The sequence below is a fragment of the Stegastes partitus genome, unplaced genomic scaffold, assembly GCF_000690725.1.
Source record: "Stegastes partitus isolate 25-593 unplaced genomic scaffold, Stegastes_partitus-1.0.2 Scaffold430, whole genome shotgun sequence".
Lineage (NCBI taxonomy): Eukaryota > Metazoa > Chordata > Actinopteri > Pomacentridae > Stegastes > Stegastes partitus.
Window position 1 is genome coordinate 340,797 of NW_007578161.1, and position 24,968 is coordinate 365,764.

At 43.5% G+C, this 24,968-nt stretch overlaps 2 protein-coding genes across 2 annotated transcripts in view; both read right to left on the reverse strand.

Moving 5' to 3' along the window:
* The window catches only part of lhfpl7 (LHFPL tetraspan subfamily member 7), a 134,015-nt gene extending 117,732 nt beyond the window's left edge, over nt 1–16,283 (reverse strand). The window contains exon 1 of the mRNA XM_008286079.1: nt 15,888–16,283. Within this exon, the coding sequence (XP_008284301.1) occupies nt 15,888–16,283 (396 nt within the window). The remainder of the gene's footprint in view (nt 1–15,887) is intronic.
* A 2,786-nt stretch (nt 16,284–19,069) lies between these two features.
* Nucleotides 19,070–24,968, reverse strand: part of akap10 (A kinase (PRKA) anchor protein 10) — a 15,313-nt gene continuing 9,414 nt past the window's right edge. Inside the window, exons 9-15 of the mRNA XM_008286084.1 lie at nt 23,929–24,073; nt 23,342–23,509; nt 23,022–23,131; nt 22,605–22,687; nt 22,042–22,094; nt 20,883–20,975; nt 19,070–20,804 (exon numbers count right to left, since the gene is read on the reverse strand). Coding sequence (XP_008284306.1) covers nt 20,799–20,804; nt 20,883–20,975; nt 22,042–22,094; nt 22,605–22,687; nt 23,022–23,131; nt 23,342–23,509; nt 23,929–24,073 — 658 coding nt within the window. The 3' untranslated portion in view covers nt 19,070–20,798. The remainder of the gene's footprint in view (nt 20,805–20,882; nt 20,976–22,041; nt 22,095–22,604; nt 22,688–23,021; nt 23,132–23,341; nt 23,510–23,928; nt 24,074–24,968) is intronic.

Consider the following 24,968-nt stretch of genomic DNA (forward strand, 5'->3'; position numbering starts at 1 on the left):
AACTCCCAGCAAATACAAAAATGAGCAAAGAGGTCAAGTGTGTGTGGAGCTGACATGCAAACGTTTCTTAGCCATGGACTTGTTCTGTGGCAGCACCCACCTGTCACTCAAACTCTAAGCCTCAACAGAATGTAAACAAGAGAGTTACGTAACATTTCACCCCCAATACAGCCGTCATGAACTGGGAACTTAGCGATAGAGACCAAAAGCATTTTTTACACCAGGTTGTAAACATGTTTTTTTCCTGCTGTACAGATGGACATTTTAACATGGAGGTCTATGGGGACTAAGCGGCTTTTGGTCCGACCTCAAGTGGACATTCAAGGAACTGCAGTTTGTGACTTTTAACCATAAGATCATGAGGTTTTATCATTAAAGCAGTAAAATGTATGATTCTGTTTGGGCAACAAGTACAGACTGTATTCATGTGAATTAAATCAATTATTTATTTTAACCTTCTAGGACCTGATGCTACATATGTTTGTGTTTAGAGCATGCCTTAGGTCTTAATGGGTTAAACTGGACTGATTAATTAATGATAAGTAATATTGGTATATTGGTCAAAGTTAGGCCGTGCAATTAAATCCTCCTATTCTTGAACAGCACACACAATCCAACCACATTTATGCATACTGGCTAACACACCTGCTCCGCCACTCAGTGCTGATCACGATTCTGACTCTGACTGTGCTGCCTTTCCTACAAACTAGTAGCACCCTTAACTTTATCTGAGATGAACTCATCAATCCTCTAACTGCACTGAAGTAATTAAATTAGCTGTAGGAGGACTAACAGGATCAGTTTATCCTGGATTAGTTAAGCCACTTTTAAACAGCAGGGCTTCGATCTGTTTGCTCAGAAAAACACACCGGCTTATTACATTATGGAAATGTTAGGATTAATAAACTGAATCATCACACGCTGCAGTTTGAAAGGCTGAGATGAGTGTCTGAAAAGATTATGAAAATGATTTAATCAGTGATTTGTGGAGGAGAGCATCTTCTAAAGAGCGAGCTGCTTTCAACAATCCAGTTTGAGCTGGATGACTGCTCCCAGGAGACGCGTGAGTTTGCAGAAAAAAAGGAACTAATTCACTCTCCACTTCTTCATAATTTGGATGTAATATTTATACATACTGCAGATATGCGTTTGATTAAATGCGAACCTTCCCTGAGTTTAAACAGTCAGTCAGCATGTGGATAAACTCCACACGGTGCAGCCTCCTCCACCTGTAACGGAGAAGTTTAGGAGAGCGTGTGGGCTGGAGCGGAGGCCGTCCTTCAGCGAACCTCTCGCACACTCACACCCTCAAAAAAACTCACACAAGCCCAGCTTGCTCTTGCATTTATGCATGATCTGCACTACCGCTGGTCCCAAGTGCACATTTCATAATTCATGCATACTCTACTGTAGCAACTGGAAATGCTACCATATCTGCACCCACCACTCTGCTTCATTTCATCAGCGAGTCAGACCAGTCCACGCTACACTTACATTACAGCAAACTCCCTGACCCCAAAAAAACTGAACACCTACCTACCGGGCAATATTAACTAAATTAGCGTCTTCAGTTTGAGAGGCAAAGCAGCAATCACATTTCTAATGTATTATCTCAGTATGGAGCTCTGTGTGTCTATTTTTTTTAAATATGTCAGGAATCATCTTTTTCTCACAAATCAAGACGAAAGTAGATTTCCACAGGGCTAATAAATAAAGTCTGTTGCCAGGTCTGGAGTGTGGTTGCGTCAGTCTAATAAAGTATCATCCTCGTGGCAGCGAGAGCATCTGCTGCATGTTAAAGAGCACCGAGTCTGGCTTAGAGAGACTCAGGGGGAGAATGATGCAACTGGACAACAACATGCTACTGAGCCACTTCATCTTGAATGATGACAGTTTGTCATTACGCAGCAGGTCACTAATTAATCTGGGTTTTGTAATGTGCTGTGCCTCGCAGGGCGAACACTAATAAATGAGACGTGAGCTGAGCTTTAAGCATTTACTATATTAACTCTGCTGGATACATTAAAAGACGAACAGAGGTGTTCCGGTGTTTCAGAATGAGATTATAAGGATATTTTACATGAATAATGCTTATTAAATCCTCACTAATTTACCCGTTGATGGGAGTAAACACAAAAATCTCTTTTCTTGAGGCCTTGGAGGGGTCACATTTATAATCACACACAGCCTTAAAATGTAAAATCTTCTGTCAGAGATGTTACGCTGCGTTCAAACAGACTTGCATCCAATTTACTTTATTATACATCTGCTTTCTTTTATGAGTTTCAGAGGAGATTTCCTACAAGGCGCTGCTGTGCTCGTCTTTTCGCTTCATTCTGCCGCCGCCTGTGGAGCTGCACATTAGCACAGCAGTGTCAGAGAGAGTTGCTGAGCAGGAAATTAACTTTTTATTGAGGGGTATCCCTCTGTCTTTTTCAGCTGGTTTTACTGGCCAAGTAAGGGCACTTGTATTAAGCGAAGTGAGCTGTAATAAATGTTTGAAAGCTGCTTTTCTGCATAGTTTTCTGTGAGGAGGAAAGTATTTGCCTCCACTAGTTAAACATCAGAAAATCTTATTAGAACTCTTCTTCTTCTTCTGCACACCAGGGGGCATTTTTCTGACCCCCATTACTCGTTTGAGGGAATTTATTTCCCAACTAATAGCTAATTTTTAAATATCTGACACGTCTAAACAGCCGAGGAGCTTCTGAAGCTGAAATCCGGTAATATTTTCCTTTACACAACTCTGAATAAGTCTACACGCGCATGGGACTTGTGGATTTTCATCTCTGAAGCTGCACGGCATTCAACAGAGAAGTTATGTTTGGGAGTGGAGCTGGATCCCAGGAGCTTTGTGTTTTGATCTTGCAGGAATTTGGGAGTGAAATTGGAGCAGTAAGACTGTATCGGAACAGAGAAAAATCACAAAAATATAGTCGATGCCATCAAGCCAGTATATTCTCCTCTTAAAAGACTCTTTCTCTCTGCAGGATGTCGGCTTTCAGAATGAGGCGGCGGAAGATTTACCGTATTAGAGTGTTTTTCTTGTTACCCTGAGCTCTTTTTCCTGCGACCCCTGTGCTTTGACTACTGATGGAGGCCGGCTCGCGCCGCTACGACCGCGGCTCCTCTGCATCGAGCCAAGTGAGCCATCATTTATGTTAAAAAATGGAGAAAGGCTCCCTGTTAAATCAATACATAAAGTACCCGCAGGATCCACAGTGAAGGCAGTGGAAGTGACAGGCCGCTTAACAAATGGACGGCGGCCTCCCGGAGCCCGCTGACTCAGCACGATCCCCCCTCCACCCGCGAAGGAAACGGCGCTCCGTGCTGCTGCCCCATCCCTCCCCGTCGCCTATCAGTCAGACAGCTCGCCTCGTCTACCTGGGAACTGCTGATCAGAGGCTCTTAAATATCACCAAAGCAAAGAGTATAATTCATAGGAGAGATAAACACTCACAGTGTCGACATGTTTGCTGCTGCTGCTGGGAATTCAGCCAATGTTTGAATAAACACTCCCTGCCTGCCGGTAGAGTGCATCGCATTTTTCGACCACCGGTGTCTTCCGAGGTGCACATCATCGCGGCGAGCGTTTTTTTTGCTGTGTCTACCGCTTTGAGAATATCAAATAACTGATACAAGAAGCGGCCGAAAACGATCATACACTGCAGGGAGCATCCATCCATCAAGGCTGATGAGATCATAAATCCTTCTCCTTCCCGCCCAGACGGATTTCCTCTCTATTTCACCGAGATGGGTATAAAATGCAGATCAACATGTTCCCCCCTCTCTCCTCCTCATCTCTCCCCCCCCCGAGCCACCTGTTCTATCCATCATCTGGACAGCTGTTCCTCTGTACTTGTAATTCCCGTCTTGTGTGCGGCGCTGACCTCTTGCCCCGTCGACACCCTGCCCCCCTAAAAGCACCAAAATCTTACACCGAGTTTGTGACTAAATTCAGAGTAGACTGGACAGCTCCTCCACAGCTGTATCAGTTCCTATGTCAGCTGTGCAAGGTTTCCCATAATTCTGTTTTTTTTAATCATGTGGAAAAACACTGAGTGGGCGGCTGGAGCTCGGGCAGCAGAGTCGGTGGGTCAGTCTCCACCTACACCAGTCAAAGTGTCCTTGAATAGGACGCTGACCTCCGTAATGTGTGCTGGAATAAAACGCAGGCAGCTACGGGCAAAACCGGCCGCCGAATGATCGCTATGTCTTTTAAAAGCATGAGACAAACCAGTAAAAACAATAACACATGAATAATACCGAGAGTTTAAAGGACCACGTCGACGGAGCCTCGCGGTCACAAACTGTACCGACGACGTGAACGGAATCCGATGAGCCGCAAACTTGCCGTCGTTAACATTACTGCCACAAATTTTCCGAAGCCACCTCCTAAATTGATTTCCTACCTCCCAGGCAGACGTCAGTTTAAATTCCACTCAGAACGGCGTGGAAATTAACTTGCGGAGAGCTGGAACTTTCCCCGAGACGGGCGAGCGTACCTACTGGTTAGTGTGTTCAAGGACGCTCTAATATGCAAAAATGAAAACACACGTGAGCCACCGTATGCTGCCGTGAATTTAAATCCAGACCAGAAATGGATGTCGGAAGATGGATTCTGTCAATTTGGCTGTTGTTGGAAAAAAAAAAAAAAAGGCTTCTGATGAGCAGAAGCCCTCAAATGTCAGAGCATCCTTTAAGGCAGCAGCGACGAGGAGCTTCGATAGCGGCTCCTGCCTGCTACAGCACTTCCTCATTATAAGAGAATTTAATCATTGCCATAAAATATCTAAATAATACGAATAAGAAAACTTAAATGTGCTTTTTTATGCAAAATTGCTCATTTCCACAGACAGAAAAGAAAACCAGCTGCTCCGATTGAAAAAAAATCAACATGCAAACTCAACTTTTAACACAATTTCTGCAATATATTTTACAATAACATTTTGTAGTAACTTTCATTACACGACATGAAAAACTCTATTTGGCAAGAATGAATCATTCTGGAATGATTGGGCCCAATTTTGTAGAGGAGTGTATCTGCATCAAAAAATAAACAGTAATTTCAGAAAAAGCCATTTGGAAGCCTCCTCATATGGTGCGACGCTGGCAAAGGCATCCGAAACAGATTTTTCCTTTGGATGGCAGTCAGATCTGACTTTGCACTCGTCACACAGAGCTCTGCGGCGCTGACTTAAATACTCATTGTTTTACCACATGTAGTGGCAAGACTCTGCTGAAAGACTACCTGCCGTCATTCTACCTGTGGTCGAATGCTAAACATCTGCTTATCTACGCTTCACCAACGTCCCCTGAAGGCTTCACATGCAGGTGATGGTGGGAGCTAGCTGTGCACGGAGAAGCCTCTAGTGTCCACTCAGTTACTGCAGACAGCTTTGAGACCTAAAGCTATTTTAAAAGGAATTAAAAAGTGCGATCTAAAGTCAGATTTACTCGATTTGAAAACCTTGTGATCTTATATACATGGGCTGTTTTGTATGAGCTGCACATGTTAATCATAGGAAGCCAAAATCCTGATAATTATTCCATTAATTGTACATTCTATAACTGACATGCAGTTCTTTTTTTGCAGCCAAATCTTCTTTTTTAATGCTTCTTTCCTGTTTCTCGCTCATTTTGCTGTGCACATGTGAAGCTTGCATATCAACAAACTTTGTGCCTTGCGAGTTTTTCTAAAGAACTTAAATCAAAGAAAATGGTTTATAACCCTTACATACTGTTTAAGGTCAAATTTGACTAGTTTTGACATTTGACAGCAGTAAAAAAATACCCTTAATGTCGTTCTTTAACCCTGAAATTTGATGAGTTTTACTGAAGTGACCCAAAATACACAAAAATGAAAATATTTTAAAATGTTGTACTTTTGTGGGGCTGCAAGGTGGAGCGGTGGTTAGCATCGTTGCCTCGCAGCTAGAAGGTCACCGTTCGCTTCCCGGTGCAGTGTGGGTTCTCTCCGGGTTCTCTGGCTTCTTCCCACACAGTCCAAAAACATGTTGAGGTTAATTGGCAACCTGTCCAGGGTGTCTCCTCCCTTCACTGTGAGTCAGCTGGGATAGACTCCAGCCCCCCGTGACCCTAGTGAGGATTAAGTGGTGTATAGATAATGGATGGATGGATGGATGGATGGATGGAGGTACTTTTGTACACTGAGGCTATTTCAGGTCAAATCTGACTTGTATCCATTGAGTGTTTGGGTCAAATCAAGGAAAATGGTGGTTTTAGGGCATCTTGAAACTGTGAAACTGTACAGGCCATGTTTTATGTGTATTTTTTTATTTACATTTATTCATATGACACTGGATATTTAGACATTATAAATAAATCTCTAGTTTAAAATGTGGTATAGACACCTACTATGAGGGAAATCTTGACGGGAAATCTTTAGAATATAAGGACCAATTCTGACCCAAACCATACTGTGAAGGCATAAAAACAGTATGTAAGGGTTAATCAGATAGACTTCTCTTGTAGATTAGTTGAGGTAAATGAGAACCGAGTTTGTTTCTTTTAGTTGTTAGACTGAAGCTGTTACTTTTAATGACATTAGTGAGCTTGTATATGGATTAATATACACAACAACACCCTAAACCTTAATGTTTGTCTGCATCCAGGACATTTGCCAAACCTTAAGCCACAAAAAAAGTTATAACTCAGTGTGTTTGAGTCATTTGCATTGCTTCATACTCACACTGCCCCATGACTATTACCTCCTGATATTTGCACATGGCGATGTCAGCGCTCAAACAACACATCGAGCTCTGGACGACCAGCAAAGCGCTGACAAATTCCACAAACACCTTCTATTAGAATCAGACAATACTCTGATATAGAAGATAAATATTAGCCTGACATATCAGCGCACCATTAAAAACCTCTAAACCATTATCTCAGCCAACAGATTGTGTTGTCAAATTGCATTGTGTGAGCGTAACGGGAGTTTGGAATGATTTTTTAGTTTAGAGGGAGAAGGAAAAAAAGCACACTGTGGCCTGTGAGGGAGTAAAAATGAGAATCAGGACGCCTTCCAAATGGCTCATTCATCCCCAAATCTATCACTGTAAAACGCTCCTCTGTATACACACCGCCTACCATTAATTTTGTCACCAGTCAAACGCGGGCCTTGAAGTAAACATGCGCTGTATGATAATAAGTCAGCACACCACATTTCACGCAAGACTTGCTGTCAAAGGACCAAACATCTATCTCTACTTCCACTTCCAGCTCCTTCTCTCCACTCTGTTATTTTTTCTTTTCTTTTTTTTTGCAACGAGTCCATTCATGTACCTGGAATAACTCAAGGTGAGCAGACAACCAAATACAAAACACCACTAATTTATATTTGGGCCAAGCCTGGAGCCAAGGATGTGTTTGTCTCATAAAGCAGCAGCTGCTCTTTCAGGCCACCGCCGGGCACGGAGATGATGGACTCTGGACCAGCCACCTGAAAAACAACTCGGCGGAAGAGACGCTAGTAAAACATGACTCTTGACCTCTCCTGCTCGCTCTATCTCCTCTCGTCCACGCTGCACTCTTTGCTTATTCCTCGCCGTTCGCAGGTAAGTGCGCCGAGAACAAGAGTGCCGTGCTAAAGGTCAGCGAGGGAAACGGGCCGGAGCCGCCAGCTGCAACATTACAGGTATGATTTCTTTTATGATACGAGCTGAAAGGAAGTTCGGTTTATTAGCGTGATGATGGCTCCTTTGTGCGGTGGACGGGGGCGATTTGCTGCCTTTGAGTGGCTTGTTTCAGCCTAGTTTCAACAACAGGAGGATTTTATTGAAGCAACTCTCTGGGTCTCTTCTCTTTCACTCTGCTCCCTAATGTCCCTCGGCCATCCCTCCCCGAACCCCTAATTACTGCATCAGTGCTGACATGGACAGCCACTGTACATCACATCAATGTCTCTTTTGATCACACTCTGATGCGTGAGAGAATTTTTTTCTTTTTTTTTTTCCGCAGCTGCCTCTTTTCATCTCCCTACATGCATGCGTAGAAAGCGGCATGTGCGTGTGCAGCACATCACTTTGAGTTGTCTAATCGTGCTCGTGTGTGTGTGTGTGTGTTGCCTCCGTGGAAAGACCGCCGCGTGAAGCTCTAAACAGAATGAGGTCGGCAGGAAAAAGCAGCCAGACAAGTCCGCCTTTTGTCTCTCGTGCAAACCCGGCCGGCGTGGACTCCCCACGGGGTAGCGCAGGAATACAACATGTGCATTAGACCCCATAACATCATTCATAACAGGCAGACACACTTCCACACAAATGGCTTTCACCACAGAGGTTCCCCATTAGCATTAAAGCAGAGAGCCTATAAGAGGCAGAGAGAAGCTTTACTGCTACAGTAAATCTAAGGAGCAACCGGAGCCTGCATCAAGCTCGAAATGACGAGCTTTCTGCCGGCCGGAGATTTCACAGCCCTCTGCTAGTCCGTTGAGCCGGCGTGTTTGTCAGAAGGCAGCCGGGGATATGCTGGAGTCCCTCGGGAGCATGTGTGTACGTGTGCTATTGGACCTCATGGCCCCTGTGGTGGAGGCCAACTCGAGAGTGAAGACCTTTCATTTCTCTCTCGTGTTGTTCAGAGAGATAAAGAGCAGACCTTGTCCATCAGTCTGTTATTAGGCTGCCGGTGAATCGGTCCCCGCCTGAACCCGCTCAGCATCATGCCACACATCACTTCACGGTTAAACATATGCTGCTGACATTTCAACCACAGTTTAATTGATTTTTCAGGATTCAAGTTATACAGTGTTGGGAGAAGAAAAAAAAACACAAAACAATATGGCAGTAATTGTTCAATTTAGTGTAATCAAGCTGTCACTGAACGGGAGAATATTCTGAGCTGACGAGCATCACTGTAGCTCGAACAAAAAGGGTTGTTTTTTTTATTTTTTATTCTGTTTGGAAGTTAAAGGTAGAGCCTTCAAAACACGCTCAAAGAAAATGTTATTGACTGGATGTGATCTTTATGATTTCAAAAGACTAAAAGGACAGGCGTCAAACAAGGCTCTTTTCAGAGACGGCGCAAAAATCAATGCGGGTGGCGGTTATATGTCACAATAACAGAATGTGTTTAATCTCAATTTAAAACCTTGTCAGACTCAGAACACATAAAAAAACATAAAAGTTGATGAAGCAGAAAGTATTCTCGTTGTCCTTCTTCAGATGTGTTTTAAATGGTACTGAGCTTAAATGTACCCCAGTAGAGGCACATTTATGGCAAAGGTTTTTACATTAATACAACACGAGTAAAGGTAAAATATATAACGTAAATTCTAAGTAAAAACAAGAGTTATATTTCATCTCTTTCTGTTTTGTAGTTGAAACTTTCCTTCAGTCGCTACATGATGTAGTTTTAGTTTACGTTGCGGCTAAACTGAAGCCTTCATTTGTTTCGCTTCATTACCTTCTGCAGTGTAACACAAGCAGGGAACATGTTTCAGCAGCACACTCGGGTTTTGCTTTACTGCATGTATGTATGATATTCCTACAACCCAACCAATATCATACTGAGCTATAACAACGGCAACAGTATCAGCAAACACCGTACGTTGTCTGATACGCACCAAGATGATGTTTTATTTTGTTTTTTAGATGATAAAGCCGAGAAAGAAATTTCTAACTGTTGTCATCACATAGTGTGACTGAGGAGTGTCTGCAGCACATGTAGCAGAGTACAGATGAGCAGTCTGTGGGAGGGAGTAAGAGTAATCTGATTACTAGATTGTGAAATACAGTGCTGCAAAGTCCTGTGATCCTGTTATTTTCACTTTTCAGTGTGTATAGAAGATGGGTGACAAATTAAATGAAAGAAAAGTAGTGATGAACGATATTAAAATTTCTGGCCGATACCAATATCAAAAATTCAGATATCGCAGATAACCGATAACAGAAAAAACCAAAGTCAATATTTAATCACACCAAACAACAAAGAAAAAGAAGCACTAAGAAACGAGAAAAAAGAAAAAAATAACACAAAATAAAACAAAAAAGCCTCCTTAATAACAAAAAAAAAGAAAAAAAAATTAAAAAAAATTTAAAATAAAGAACACCACCACCAAAGAAAAAAAAGCAGCGAAAAAACAGCAACAACAAAAAAAGAAAAAAAAAAGCTAATGATAGAAAACAATCAGCGAAAAAAGTTCATCAGAGCAACAACAACAAAAAAGAAAAAAAAACAATAACAGCCGACAACAACGAGGTCGCCGACAAAACATAGAGCAAAAAAAAAAAAGAAATAAATGAGAGGAGACACTGAATAAAAATAAGTGCTTTAACACAAGTGCACTGCACAGTACAACTGAGCAGTTGACTTCCAATCACGCTCTGTGGTACGTACAAAATGCTGATCAGGCCCAGTTTATTCTGATTTGGTCTCAAGACGACAAGAGGGACGGCGAAGGAAGGGTCACTGCAAATCAATACAGAGCTGTTCTAAGTGATCACCTTTCTTCTGTGATGAAACATTCCTATCCTGATGGGAATGATCTTTTCCAGGATGACAATGGAAGGATCACAGGACACGAGGGGTCACCGAACGGTTTGATGAAAACGATGGAAATCGTACGCTGTAACTGTCACAGTCGCCCGGATTTCAACATAATTGAGCGCCTATGGGGGATTTCAGAGTGACGCGTTAGACAGGACTCCAGTCTCCATCATCATCAAACCCCCAACGAGCGAATATATTTCATAGGAATGGTGTTCATCCATCCAGGAGAGTCCAGAGACTTGAAGAACAATGCCAAGGAGCGCCACACGAAGACGCCTGATCCTTTACCCGTTTGTAGATGTATAGATTTTAAAATATATATGTGCAGATAAATCAGTGTCAGAATTTTTACTCCCTAAAAGTAGGTCCCAAAAATCCAGCATTGGTCAGGATCTAAATATTCCTCCAGTTCAATGAGTTTATTCAGAAAATAAAGACTCCATCCAACAAAATGCTAAAATTACAATATGATATGTATTTTTATATAAAGCTACACCCTCACACTCAACCAACACGCTAACATCATAGCAGCAAACGTGTTAACATTGTCCCACTGTGTAATCCTTTGTAGATTCTGACATTAATGAAGGAGGCCAAAGACAAAAGCTGTCTAGCAGCCAGACAAAAGGAATCATAAGTGAATTTCATTAAATGACTTATCTATCTACTTAAAGCTAGTTCTGGCTCACTGAGTGGCGAAATGAGCATCGAGCATGCACCAGTAAGTGTTCTTCATAGGTAGCTGGCAATTAGGCATGGTAAAACATCTCCAGCAACGTCTACAATTTGTCTTCTTGGCATGCGGGGAAGACAACATGGGCCGATTGTTTTGTCTCATGTGTCAGAGGATTTCAATGGAAGCCAATCACATGCCTTTTTCCACAGCCCAGATTCTCAGCTTTGACATGCTGCCATTTCCTGCACACACAGACAAAAGATGAGGACCAACTCAGGCATTTTCCAATCAGCATTCCTGGAGCTCGGCCACCGCTCATTTAGGCTACAAGACGACCTTGACATTCAGTGGGCATGTTGGTGTAAGAGAAGCCCGCCGCGGAGAGCACAACACATGCAGTTCAATCCAAGAGCACCCAGACGTACCACCTCCTCGCCCAGACACACAGCGGTGAGCCTGTGTGTGTGTGTGTGTGTGTGTGTGTGTCAGACTGTTGGCGGGTTACTACAGAGGCCGAGCTAATCCAGCTCCAGTGTTTAGTGCTGTGAAGCAGCTGGAAGCACATAAGCTGTTAACAAGTTAAGGTGAAAATGTTTGCTGGCAGGCGCCCTCCTCCTCCTTCACACTTTACCTAACAGCAGCTCGCAGCACACCTCCTCCACTGACACGTCCAACCCGGCAAAGCACCGCCGCGGCACACACGCTTTCACACTTCAGCTGACTTCTGCGCAGCCTCGTACAGTATAGACCAAAAAAAAAAAAAAAACACGCTCGCACAGCTGCTCTGATGGAATCTCACACCAGGCAGCAGAAGTAATATAAGGAATAATTCATGTGGTGAACCTCCACGTCGAGGAGGCTTTTATTTTGTAGCAGGTTTATTGTGTGCAGGGTGATGCTGGTCAACTGAAATCAAACACTTGTGAAGAGCATCGACACCCATTCATGCTGGTAGAAGGTCGCGGGAGGCTGGAGCCTGTCAGCTGACTCTGGAGAGGTTCTGTGATGGACGGGTTGGCGGTCCATCACCGTGTTAACACAAAGACACAGACAACCGTGCACGCTCACACCTACAGTGAGTTCAGAGTCGTCATCTGACCTGTCGTGCATGCTCGTGGATCGTGGGTGTGAACCGGAGCACCTTGAGAAAGCCCACACATGCAACCTCCACATAAAAGATGCAGAACCCAAGACAGAACCTTCCTGCTGTGGAGCAACAGTGTTCACGACTGAGCTGCTCTCAACATTCATCTATTATCACTGAGAAACTCATCTTTCTAGAAGCTCTGGTATATCTGACTTAGAGCTGCAACAATTAATCAATCACTTGCCAACTATTAAGTTAATTAATTTTGATAATTGATCAACCTGAGCTTTTTTTTAAGTCAAAGCTCTCTGATTCCAGCTTCTTAAACCTAAATATTTTCCTGTTTTTCCTCCTCTGTGGCAGTAAACTGAATATTTTTTGAGTTGTAGCCAAAACAAGACATATGAAGACGTTAACTTGAGCTCTGGGAAACTCTAATCAACATTTTATAGACCAAAAAACAAATCGATTAATTGGGAAAATATTTGACTGATTACTTAACGATGAAAATTAAGGATGTCTGATAATATCAGCCCACCGATATTATAGGGCCGATATTGGCATAAAAATGTAAAATCTGACAATATCGTTTCTTTTTCCTATAATGAAAACTGATCATATAATGCCTGGATTTCGCCGGCATTTACTGGCACACAAATGATGACGACGGCATCAAACTGCGTCGTGAAGAATGTAAACAAGTAGCAGTAACAAAGAGATACCGATACTGATACTGATACTGATACTGATACCGATACCGATATCGGAATCAGTATCAGTATCGGTATTGGTTGATATCGGAACCGGAAATTGAGAGTTGGACAATATCGGCATATCAGATAATAACAAAAACGACAATATCAGACCCGCCTAATGAAAATAATCATTAGTTGCAGCCACCATCTGACTGTAACTGCTGGAAAAGTCCAGCAGATATAAACGTCTTACATCTGCCAGAGTGTGTCATTCATATAAAGCTACTGGATGAAGTGTAATACTGTCAATGCATGTGATTTATTGTTGTGCCGTTTGGCTTTTATAGCACAGAAAAAGACACAAAAGACGCCATGTAGCTGGACACTAATGACAACAGGAGCGAACAATACAACACACATTCTACCAGCCTTCACCTATAGAGACAGGAGCGCCTTCACATCACGTAAATCTGTCCGATCTTCATCCAGCGTGTTCAGGACATGCAGTTACACCTTTCATATATTCACACGCCTACACATGATGGTATAGAGATGCGACACTGGAGGAGTCGCTGGGTTTAGAAGGACTTTCTCTACTCTAAATTCCCAGATGTCATTATTTTCTCTTAATGACATCCTAAATATAGAACACAGGAGCCTCCCGTACTGCCGCTTTATTGTGCGGACATGAGTTTGAATCAGTTTCTCAGATTTCTTACTCTGTCAGACTTCTCTGCTCTAACATCTGCCGTCATTATGGAGCTGCCGTGAGGCGTGACTCAGTCGTCGCAAACTCAAAACACTCCATTGTTGGAGTTGGGACCGAATCACTGCGCCAAAGTAGCTGAAAATAAACCAAATGAAGAACTGGTATCATGTCGGTGATGTAGTGCCACTAATCATCCAACACGTGAACAACATACAGGGCAGTGATGGTTACAGACTCTCCTCATCCCGCTCCTTGAATTTTGAGTGTAATTAATTTGCCAAGAAAGAGACAAAAACAAAATAAATAAAGTTTAAAAATCTGACTCCATGATATAGTTGCTGGCCACGAAAACTGCACATTGAAAATCTGATATTGTGAGATAAGCACAAGTTTGTGTCACCTACTTTTACTTCTCGTGTGTGTGTGTGTGTGTGTGTGTCCCTGCCAGCCTGGCTCCGGCCCACAGCGCTGGGCTCCTCGGCGCCAGCAGCACTGGAGCTCAGCAGCGTCGTCCAAAAGGAGAGCTTTTGACAACATGGAGCGACAACAGAAAAGCCCACAGAAACTACAGCACAAGTAGGCCATCCTCTCAGGGAGCCTCCCCCACCCTCACCCTCTCCTCACAGGGCTCGGCCCGGCTCCTCAGACTTGAGCTCAGAGTAAGGCTCTTCCACTCTGATGGAGACGACAGATGCACACTGATAGTTTTCTGCTACACCACCAACACAGAGTGGAACTAATAGCTGGTGGGCCGTGTTTCTTTGTGTGTGCAGAGCGTCGCGGACACCTCGAGAGCGCACACACACACACACACACCTGCATGCTCTGCACAGGTTCCTGCGTGTTGACAAACTGAAAATGGAGGGCATCAGCAAAAGGATGCGCACATCAGCGAGGAGTGGTGGAGTAATAAAGTGGCTCTGATGAAAACTTAATGGCCCCTTCACCTTTATTAATGGCTGTGGGAGCAGGATCGTGCGCTCGGGTTCACCGCCGTAATAACACATGTAGCTGAGCGCCTGGGACGCAGCTCCATCAGCCTCACTGAGAGAGCAGCTCATGACTGGGAGGACACTAATTAATGCACTGACAACTGGCTAACTGGCTAAATGGGCTCCTGATTTTAGCCAAATGAGCCTTAAAAAAAAAAAACACACAGTGCAACGCGTTCAAAAATCCAGCAAAAAAAGGACACGTAGAAGTTAATGCATGAATATAAATGAGACGAGATCCCAATCTGCCTCTGCAGTTTCAACACCTGTGCTTCCCTGTGAAGAGAAAAAGCCAGGCGTTGCATTCTTTCCTTCCCTCTTTGCGGATGCTTTGCGCTACAATCACACAAGCAGCACTTATTAATATCTCCCTTTCAAATGCTAATTCCCCTTCATACATAAATCATAACTCCAGAGGTGGCTGGTGCACTGTAGGGTTTTTTAGTTTGGGTGGAGGGGGGGATGCAGGGTTTTGCAGGGATGGAGGGAGGGAGGGAGGGGCACAAACACCCTGCCTGTAGTGAGTAATGACATTACCCCACTACTTGCGTCCCAGATCCAGGACGACTAACAAGGCCAATTGTTTTTTTTTCTCTCTAACAAGCCTTCTTCCTGTTGTCCCAGCAACAATCTGATTTCAAGCAGACATTTCCAAACTTTTATTTTTTCCTCTTCTACTATCAAAACTTGGACCAGTGATGTGATCAAATGCTTCCCCCCCTCCTCCCTCTCCTCTCCCATCATGCCAGGATGCTTAAGCCCACTCACACCCCCACCAGCAATTTGACAAAGACGGGCCAAATTGAAATTCCTGCAGGTAGGGCGCCCTGATCGGTGAGCACCCTGCCAACCTGGTGCCACTTTCGCAGCTTTGATGTGTGTCTGGCGTGCTGTGCTGCAGATGCTGCTCAGTGTGATGCCCCAGCACCACCACCTCCTGATCAATGAATCATTTCTTATGACTGAAAAGCACTGCACCATCCCCAAATGTGTGTGTGTGTGAAGGAGGAGCATTGAGGTTCACTGTGGCACATGTGCACTTCACCTTTTGTCACCTGAAAAAACCTCAACAACTGCATGGACTTCTGCAGGAAATGAGATGTTGTGTGACATAAATGACTCATTATGGGGTCTAATTTGATGAAATAAAGAGCATTTTTTGTGCTTGAATCAGGTGATTTGATGCCCCACATGTGACAGTCATGGGCGTGCAAGTTACCTGCCAGGAGCTGGAGGGGATCTCTGCAAATTTGCCCAGTTCCCCGAAGGCGTAGCAGCCGTACATGTGATCCAGAGACTCCGAGCAGTGCCACAGCAAGCCGAAGCTCACGGAGTCCTTGTTGTGGATGTGGTGATGGGGCTGCTGCTGCTGCTGCTGATGCTGCTGCTGCTGCTGGTTGTTGTTGTTCCTCAGCTGGTCCTTAACAATCCAGGCGGGAGAGATGAAGCTGAAGCTGCAGACGGCGACCAGAGCGGAGGACAGGAGCACCCAGAAGCAGCCCACGCAGCTGAACATGGTGGCAGCTTGGGGCAGCAGAAAGCCCGGAGACAGACCCAGCTCGATCCCAAACCCGGCTTCTTCTTCTTTCTTCTCCCGGCCCAGGAGCGAATGCATTTGGAGCTCACGCCTTCAAGACTTCCAACTTCAGCCTCCTGAGCGGCACTACATCAGCAAAAAAGAAAAACCCAAAACAAAACAAAACAAAAAAAACCCCAAGAAGTGACCGCAGCAAGTCCTCACAGAACATCTGGTCTGGAAACACAAGCCGCTGATCCAGTAAAGTCAAGTCCTCCGCGCCCACACTCAGCCTGGTGCGATGCCCAAATCTGACTCTCAGTATGTTTGTCACACCCAGAGCTTGGATGCGCAGCTGTCATTCCAGCGCAGGTGGAGAGCGCAGATCAGCTCAGACCGCAAAAAACCCCACAAAACACACGCACACACGGCTGGACCTGCTGCAGGAGCGGCTCTTCTCTGCTGCTCCCACCGGACTTGCTCTGCCTCTGCACGGACAACCAGCGCACTTTGCCTCCCGGAGAGAGTGCGAGTGCGGACGCCGTCAAGTGAGCGCAAGTTAATGAGGGTGGTTCTGGGGGAGATTTTCAAAGTAAAATCCCGTCAGACGAGGCGTGGTGAGGCTGGAGGCAAAACCATGAATCATCTGAAACAGGAGGTGCCCAATCCTGGACCTCGAGTGCCCCTATCCTGCATGTTTTAGATGTTTCCTTCTTCCAACACACCTGATTCAAATGATCGTTATCAGGCTTCTGCAGAGCTTGATGATGAGCTGATCATTTGAATCAGGTGTGTTGGAAGAGAGAAACATCTAAAACATGCTGGATAGGGGCTCTCGAGGACCAGGATTGGGCACCCCTGATCTAAAACGACTAGAATTAAAGGCAGATAACTGCATTTTTATTTTTTACGCGACTATTAGTTTACTTACTGTGATGAACATTTCTCTGACTCAGGCTATGAAAATATATACATACATAAATACGTCTATATAGATTCTCAGTAATCCACATCACGATAATCATAAAGTGTCTGGACTACTTTTGGGTTCTTGAGGATGCAGGGTGGTAATGATGGTGAATCTGAAGGGTTCATTTGCAAAAACAGATAACTCCAAATAATCACAAACCTTCAGAAAACCCATTTCTCGTTGTCTACCTGAGACAATATCAATCAAACTTAAGTTATCTCTATTTCTACTGAGTCAGATCCACTCAACTTCAGTTTGATTGATATTATCTCAAGCAAGCAACAACAAAAGAAAGTTTTCTGAAAATCTGCAAAAATGGAGTTTTCTGTTTTTGCAAACGAACTCTTCATGTGTCCAAGGAGAGATCCCAGGACTGCATTATAAACACCTGATAAGTGGCGTCACAGTTTTTTATAAGATCTCTGTGCTGATTAATTGAAATTCCAAACCATTTACACCTTGATTTTTTTTTTTTTTTAATGGATTTTTTTTAAAGGAGAAGTGAAATGTCCTCAAGAACCAGAAAGAGAAGTTCAGTCGTCTTCTACTGAAGCACTTAGAGCTCTTTTTTTTTTTTTTTGAAAGAATCTGACACAATAACTCTAAGAATGTCCTCCAATTACACTATACTGGTTGCACTGTGGGAAATGTAGGACTCAGTGTTTAGCACTTGGGACCTAAACTCAGGGTTGTGCTATTTCATTTCTTTGGTTCTAATATATGAGTCCCTAAACTTTACGGCATATTAAATCACCCTTTAAATATACTTAATCATTCATTTTAAAATGTCACACTAAATCCCAAACTGGATCATCACAACTCTTCAGTGTGAATGAGGATGAGCACCGAGAGAACCTGATGTGATTCATTTCAAATATGTTTAAATAAAACGGGCTTCACTGTTCTTCAGATCTAAATGTATGCATTACTCACAGATAGTACAAAATGATAGGAATATATTACATCCCAGCCTGTTAACATCATTAAAATACAGTAAGTTGAACATTTAAATAAGTCGGTGTAAACATTACCCTGGAAGAAACAGCACAAATTCCTGTATGTGAATTTGGGGAATGCACCAGCTTCAGACTGGCAGCTTCTCCAAATGCTTTTATTTTGAAGGCACAGCACCTCCTATACGGTGTTTTGCACGTTGTCTCTTTGTAACTTGCCCTGGAGGGTGTCTGGGCGCAGACACCTGCCCTCATACACCTTCCACTTTGTTACCATGTGCACTGCTGCAGCCTTCACACGTCCACAATGACAAACACAGCCAATTAAAGTATTTATTAAATCTCTAGTAAATGATATTTCCTTGCAAACAAACCGCCTCTGAGCAACTACATGCGCAGTTAAAGCGATTATCGGTGCTGATTTTTAGTTGTTGCACAGGTGTGTCCCTCAGTTGCTGTAGCAACGTCTCAGCCAATCAGAGCCGAGGACACAGGTCGGCGTTGTATCAAGGTGGGCGTCGCCGCTGCACGTGCAGGTACCTTCAGTATGCAAACCCCAATGAGCTGGTGTCACTTCAAGCAGCAACGTGACACCGATTTTTAAAATGTTATCTTCAGATACACACAATTGCATGACATTGAATATAAAAACAGATATTTTTGAAAATTTTATTTGAACACTGGGGGTCACATGAAGCCAGGACACTGATTGTGCTGCATTCTGGTGAATTTTCATGCATCAATTGATGCCCTTTTCTGCACCAAATCAAGGTGGAGCAGTCTTTATTTATGTACAGGTAAACAGAAAATTCAGGCACCAGCTGAAGATTTAAAATATAATGGCATACGCTGCAGCGAGGCTCTCAGGCATTCCGTGTTGCTTTCAAATATTTATTCTCCTGTAGATCTCATTTAATATTATCCCTGCTGAGCCAACACAATTCAGAATAAAAGTCCTCTGCTTCTTTTATGTTTTTTTTTATTGGGTGGGTGGGGGACGGGACAAATGCACGTTTTCAAAAAATACTGAAGAGCCCAGCGTCCCTCCTGAAACGTCTGACTTCCACCACGAGAGGTAACAACAACAGTGAGACCAGTAAACATGAATTCCAGGTTTTTTTAAATGCTGTGTACTGTGCTGAAGTTGCCCTTTGAGTTGTAGTTTACAATTTGTGGATCCCCCTGGACCTGTTGTAACCGAGGCCAGAGTAGCCTCAGCAACAGAAAAACAAGACGTACCCATTCTGTCAGAAATACTACACTGTGTCACCGGCGCTATTTTACCCCAACACAGCAATACAATCAACATTGCCCCCACATGGTCAGAGGGGATAACAGTCCACCCCACTGCTGCTGGTGGTGGCACTGGGTTTGTCACTTTCCCCCACATTTTAATAATACTATGCTGCAAATAATAAAAATAAATCTGCCTGTAAACATGATATCTGTATAAAAACGCTGCCTGCAGTGGACTGAAACAACAATAATATAGCAACAGCACAGCTAAATCTCACCAAAAGGAAAAAAAAAACCAATGAGGACAGACAGAAACATTTCATAATATATGTATTTAAATCAAACACAATTTAAATATATTATAGATTAAGTACACGTACATGTCAGAAAACATTAGTGGTACATAGTACCAAGAGTCTTTTCTGGTTTTCTTCCACATCTTGGTAAGGCTCAAAAGAAATTTAAAAAACTGTTTAATTTACTGAGCACACTTTCCAGTTGAACAGTCCGGTCATCACTGAAGTCTGTTTCAGAGATGTGTAAAAAAAAAATGAGCGATCACCATAAAAAAGGACTAACATTAATATATGGGGTAAACCAGAAATCTAAATATATATTTATATATATATATATAGAACATTTAGGACAAGAAGTTTGGAGTTTTCCAACACAACTGGAGCACTTAAGTTCATTTAGGGAGTATTTCTTCTACGCTCTGTAAAGGTGCCGGGGTTTTCATACAGAAGGTCAGCCAGTCCACCAACTCAGCCCGAGCTCTTCTTCTGTTTCATTGTCACATTTCTAGATGTTCTACAGTACGCAAAAGGTTAGGACAGCTAACATCAGTGAACAGCTGACAGAACCACTCCAGGCAGGCTGAGGGAAGCGTATGCAAAAACTGTACAACGCTCCGAACCAATGAGCCTAAAGCAGCTGACCCTTAGGAGAGGATTTCAATGTAAAAACAAGGAATGGTTTTCAAAGGTGTGGGGAGGTGTGTCATGAGGGAGTGAGCATAATTCAGTCCTTGTCACATCCTCCGTAGGTCCGCAGTAAGACTGACAAAGCAGTGATAGTTCTGACCAACATCCTGCTGCTTCTTCGTCCGGCTTTCTTCTGGTATCATGTTCCTTCTTCAGGAGTAACGCTCACCAGTCTGATGCAGGCGCTCGGCTTTACTTGTCGCCACTACAGATGTACCTTTATAGTGTTACTGAGTTGGAAGATTGGAACAATGATGAACTTCAAGTTTTCTATTAGTCCATGTGTGACCGATCACTCGCCCAGGCTCACTACCACACACACACTCAGACACACGGTGGCTGGGGAGGTGATGAGATGCCTTGTTCTTTCTCAGAGTAATGCTGTTCGTTGCAGTATGAACCCTGTGTTCAGTCTATCACTGGCTTGGCCAGCGTCTGCAGGGAGTGACAGTCCTTTGGTGCCTCAGTGGGGTCATAACTGCAGACACACAAAAGAAGACACTTAGCAGAAGATCTGTTGTCGTCCTACACCAGATTACTGAGAGAGCGTTTGTACCTTGGTGCTCTTGCTGGGGCTGTCATGGTTTGACTGGTGGACAACATCGTTGACAATCATCTTGGCAATCTGCCACGCCATCTCCTCCTGGGCCTTGATTGCAAGAGTTACAGCACAAACAATCATTTCTATTTATATTCTCTAACAGTCAGGCACTGACATCACACAGTGAATTTCAATACGTGCAGGACTCCAGACTAACTTTTCATGCTGGTTACACTTTTGTGCAGAACTTTTTTATTTCAATGCACCTTTTCACAGCATCTTTTAGCTCTGAATAATATACAATAAGCATCACTTGTTTTTATTAGTTCACACACAGACTGGTCATTTCTTAACACATTATGTAAATGAATGTAAACAGGAATAAAGGTACAGATGTTTTGTTCTTTTTCACCAGGGTGATGTGGGACTTGAGCTATATTATGTTAAGTTTTATTATCACTTCTGACTCATCGCTGCTGCAGTTCGTCGCTGCCTGGTGCTGAAACGCTGCAGAGAGGGTGGCTGCTCAGTCACGACACACGACGACTTTCTCAGAGACATTGGGCTTGTTTTACTCATTTACATTTAGAACATCATCGCTGGCAGCAAAAGCGCCGTTCCCAGCCGTGCTTCGGCTGCACCCTTTGCAATAAATGCAAAACGTTTGCCGTTCAGATCGTCGCTCGGTGTTTCTCACAGACTGAGAATTTGCGTGCGGTGGTGGGCGGTGCGACACGACTGATGTGCTTGCAGACGCTCGTGTAGTTAAGAAGGAAAGGGTTGTTTTCTCGAATGGCAATTTATAGATGTCCCAGAAACACCCCACGTTTAGTAGACGCCATAATTTACTGATGTTCCATGAACTCCTCACACGCATCAGTAGACACCACGAAGCAACCGTGCACAGAGAAGACTCTAGTCTCCACTCAGCACAGAACAGAGAGTAAAATAAGGAGTTCTAATTACCTGAAGGTGAAACCAAGAGATTTTATCGACCTGAGCAGGCTGCCCAGAGACAGAGCTGCTAAATGCCAGGTGCACCAATAGAAATGTTTAGTCGCACTTGACAGACATTTGGCTGCACTCTGGAGGCCTGACATGCCACTGAGAGAACACTGCTCTGTGCCTCAGACCACTGAATCATTTATGACAACTGAACATCTTGCTACCTCACCTCATCTGAGTTGCCTTGGACCCACTTCTTCATGGCTTGAGAAAACATGGAACCTGAATAAGAAGAGAGGTAGAGGTGCTTGAGACTGAATCGGTCAGCACAAATCACAAACACGGCTTCAAAACTGAACCGTAGGCTGATCTGACTTTCTCTGTAAAGTGCCCCCAAAATTAAGTTCATTTTTATATCCTCATGAATTCAGCTCCTTTCCAGAATTTGCTATTAATATGTGAAAAATATTTTATCAACAGAGAGTCACCATCTTTAGGTTTCAGCCCATAGGTCTTTTTTTTCCTAGTCCTAGAAAAAGCACTTTAGGAGACACGATTTTTCTTTTGTTGTTAGACCTGAAGAGCGGTGAAGGCTGTTTTTTTTTTCCAATGGGAAAGTACTTAAATATTTCAGAAGACTATGAGCTGTAGGGAGAATAGAAGCACCCAGATGAGGTTTATATTCATGGGCATAGAGAAGACGTTTTTCACTGCAAGGAGGAAAGAGATAAAAAAAAATAAAATACGACAGAGTGAGAGCGAGAGACGGAGGAAAGCGTGAGCGTATCGTACCTTTGGATTTCTTCACATCCGGCTCTGGCTCTGCCTCCCTGATAAACTGGCCCAGCTCGTTCACCTTCCCAAACGTCATCTTTCTGAGAGGACAGGGAGAGCAAATGGGACAGAATTTATCCTCTGATGCACACACACAACATTCAAACACCGCCGTCAGCGTGTGGATAACTTCAGCGAGAGGAAAAAATAAATCTGACAGACGGAAGTTTTGTCTTTCAATAAGATGATGCTCTCGAATTTTCAAAGCAAGCTCATGAAACACTTTGAGGGAGCTGAGCAATCAAAAGAACATAAAAGGAGTGAAACATGTGGGCAACAGGGGAAATTACCAAAATATAAATTAGATAATAGCAAATCTGCAAAAAGAGGACTTCATGTGATGATTTTCTGTGATTATACAGTTAAAGCACTCACCCAGCGTACGGCCGCTGGTACAAGGACTCGGGGTCCAGACTGGCAACGTCCACCGTGATCGCCTCGTCGAAGTTCTTCAGGATCTTGATTACTGCCTTTTTGGCGCCTTGCTGTAGTGAAAATACCATGAACGGAATGTTTAGCAGCGACCATTTCTTTCTGTAAAGACAACTACATAACGGGGACGATCACGACCCCTTGGCATTAACAAAAGCATCTTCGTTATTCGTGTAATGATGCAGGACAGGTCTAAATGTCAGCAGACAGAGAAACGTCCCCACAGGGGCTGGAGATGTGGGTGAAAGTTGGGGGAGGGTCACCTGAGTCTGAGAGCCCTCGCTGGCATTTGAACTTGAGCGGTCGTTGTCCGCGGGCCCGCCCTGACCTGGAGTGCTGACATTCACAAACTCATCCGCCCGCACCGAATTGATGAGGTCACTCAGGTATTTGTAGTAAAGGTTGCTAGACAGGAAGCCTGGCATGTAGACCTGAACAAACGCAAACCAGGGTGAACTCGGTTAGAAAATAATGAGCTGCCTGGTATTCTTGTGGGCACGAGTCACAAAGGTTTACTTCCTGACCTTTACATCTTACCAACAGTCATCAGCGTTCGTTTTATTAACTTAAGGCAGGGGGCATTTGTCAGTGGTTTAATAGGACAATTTGTCAGGAACTTACAACACAAAAGGTTCACAGAGGATCCTAATAAATTCCAGAAAACAGTTCAAGCAGATCATTTGTTAAAATATCTAATTAATACTTTAAAGGGCAACTCACACGTTTATGTTCCTGGGTGTTATTTTATACATCTGAACATTTTATATCCTCACATAGGGCAGTAATGCAGGAGCAAATCCATACTGAATATTATGGAGTCCTTGCTGTGTGGCTATCAAGACAATCTGACCTTCTCCATGGTTGTCCAGGCCTGTCTGAGTGGAGTGGTGAAACAGTCGGGGAGTGGTCCTCCCTCCCGGCAGATATTTGACTCTATCTCCATCCGCACAGAGTCGCCGAAGCCCAGAGGGTTGGTGGCCTGGAGTGAGAAATACCTGAAGGGGAAACGGAGGGAAGGAGCAAAGATTTTAATCACTATTCAAAATCCAATACATTTTGTTGAATTAAGGCTGTAATGCTGCCACTAAATGTAAAGTGCAGAAGATGTGTTCTGGTACTGAAATGTGCAGGTATGTGCGAAGATAGTGGCAGTTATCAAAAATATTAATAAAAGCAGTGCAATATAGACTCCCCGCAAATGCAATAAACACAACTTAAAGCAAAGAGGAAGCATGCCAACCTACTTTCCTATCAGTACACATTATTTACTGGCTTTTTACCAAATCAACCTCACCTAACTGAAGCATGCTCTCTGCACAGTTTACCAAACAGTTACCTCTATGAGCACAATGCCTTCAGAGAATACAGAACAAACTCGTTAAAATAGGATTTGTCAGTGGCTGCAGACAAATCCTCAAAAAGGGAAGAAAGGCGACATGAAAACATTTTAAGAAAGAAACTGACCTTCATCTTCAAATAACAATAATAATCGACATGTAAAGGACTACATGCTGCCTATAAGTCACCGGAACTCTTCCAGATGCCAACAACTTTTTTTTTTGTCCAAAAATATAAATAAAACTGAAGTTATAAAATCTATTCTAGGGTTTTTCTGTAACAGCAACCCCAGTTTTCTGGGTAAAAACACGCACATACACACAGAGCCATGTCTAGACCAAAATTAACATGTTTACTATTTATGAGTTTTACATTTTCTCCCTCAACCTGACAGTGTCCAGCCCCTTACTGCTGTCCCTAATAGCCCCTTTTCACATTACGCTCTAATTCAGCTGACTACATTAGTCTACTGTTACTGGTTTACACTGAACCACACAAACCGGCGTGATGCTGGTGTTCTGGATTCAGAGATGTGGCGTGTAAGACCAGCAT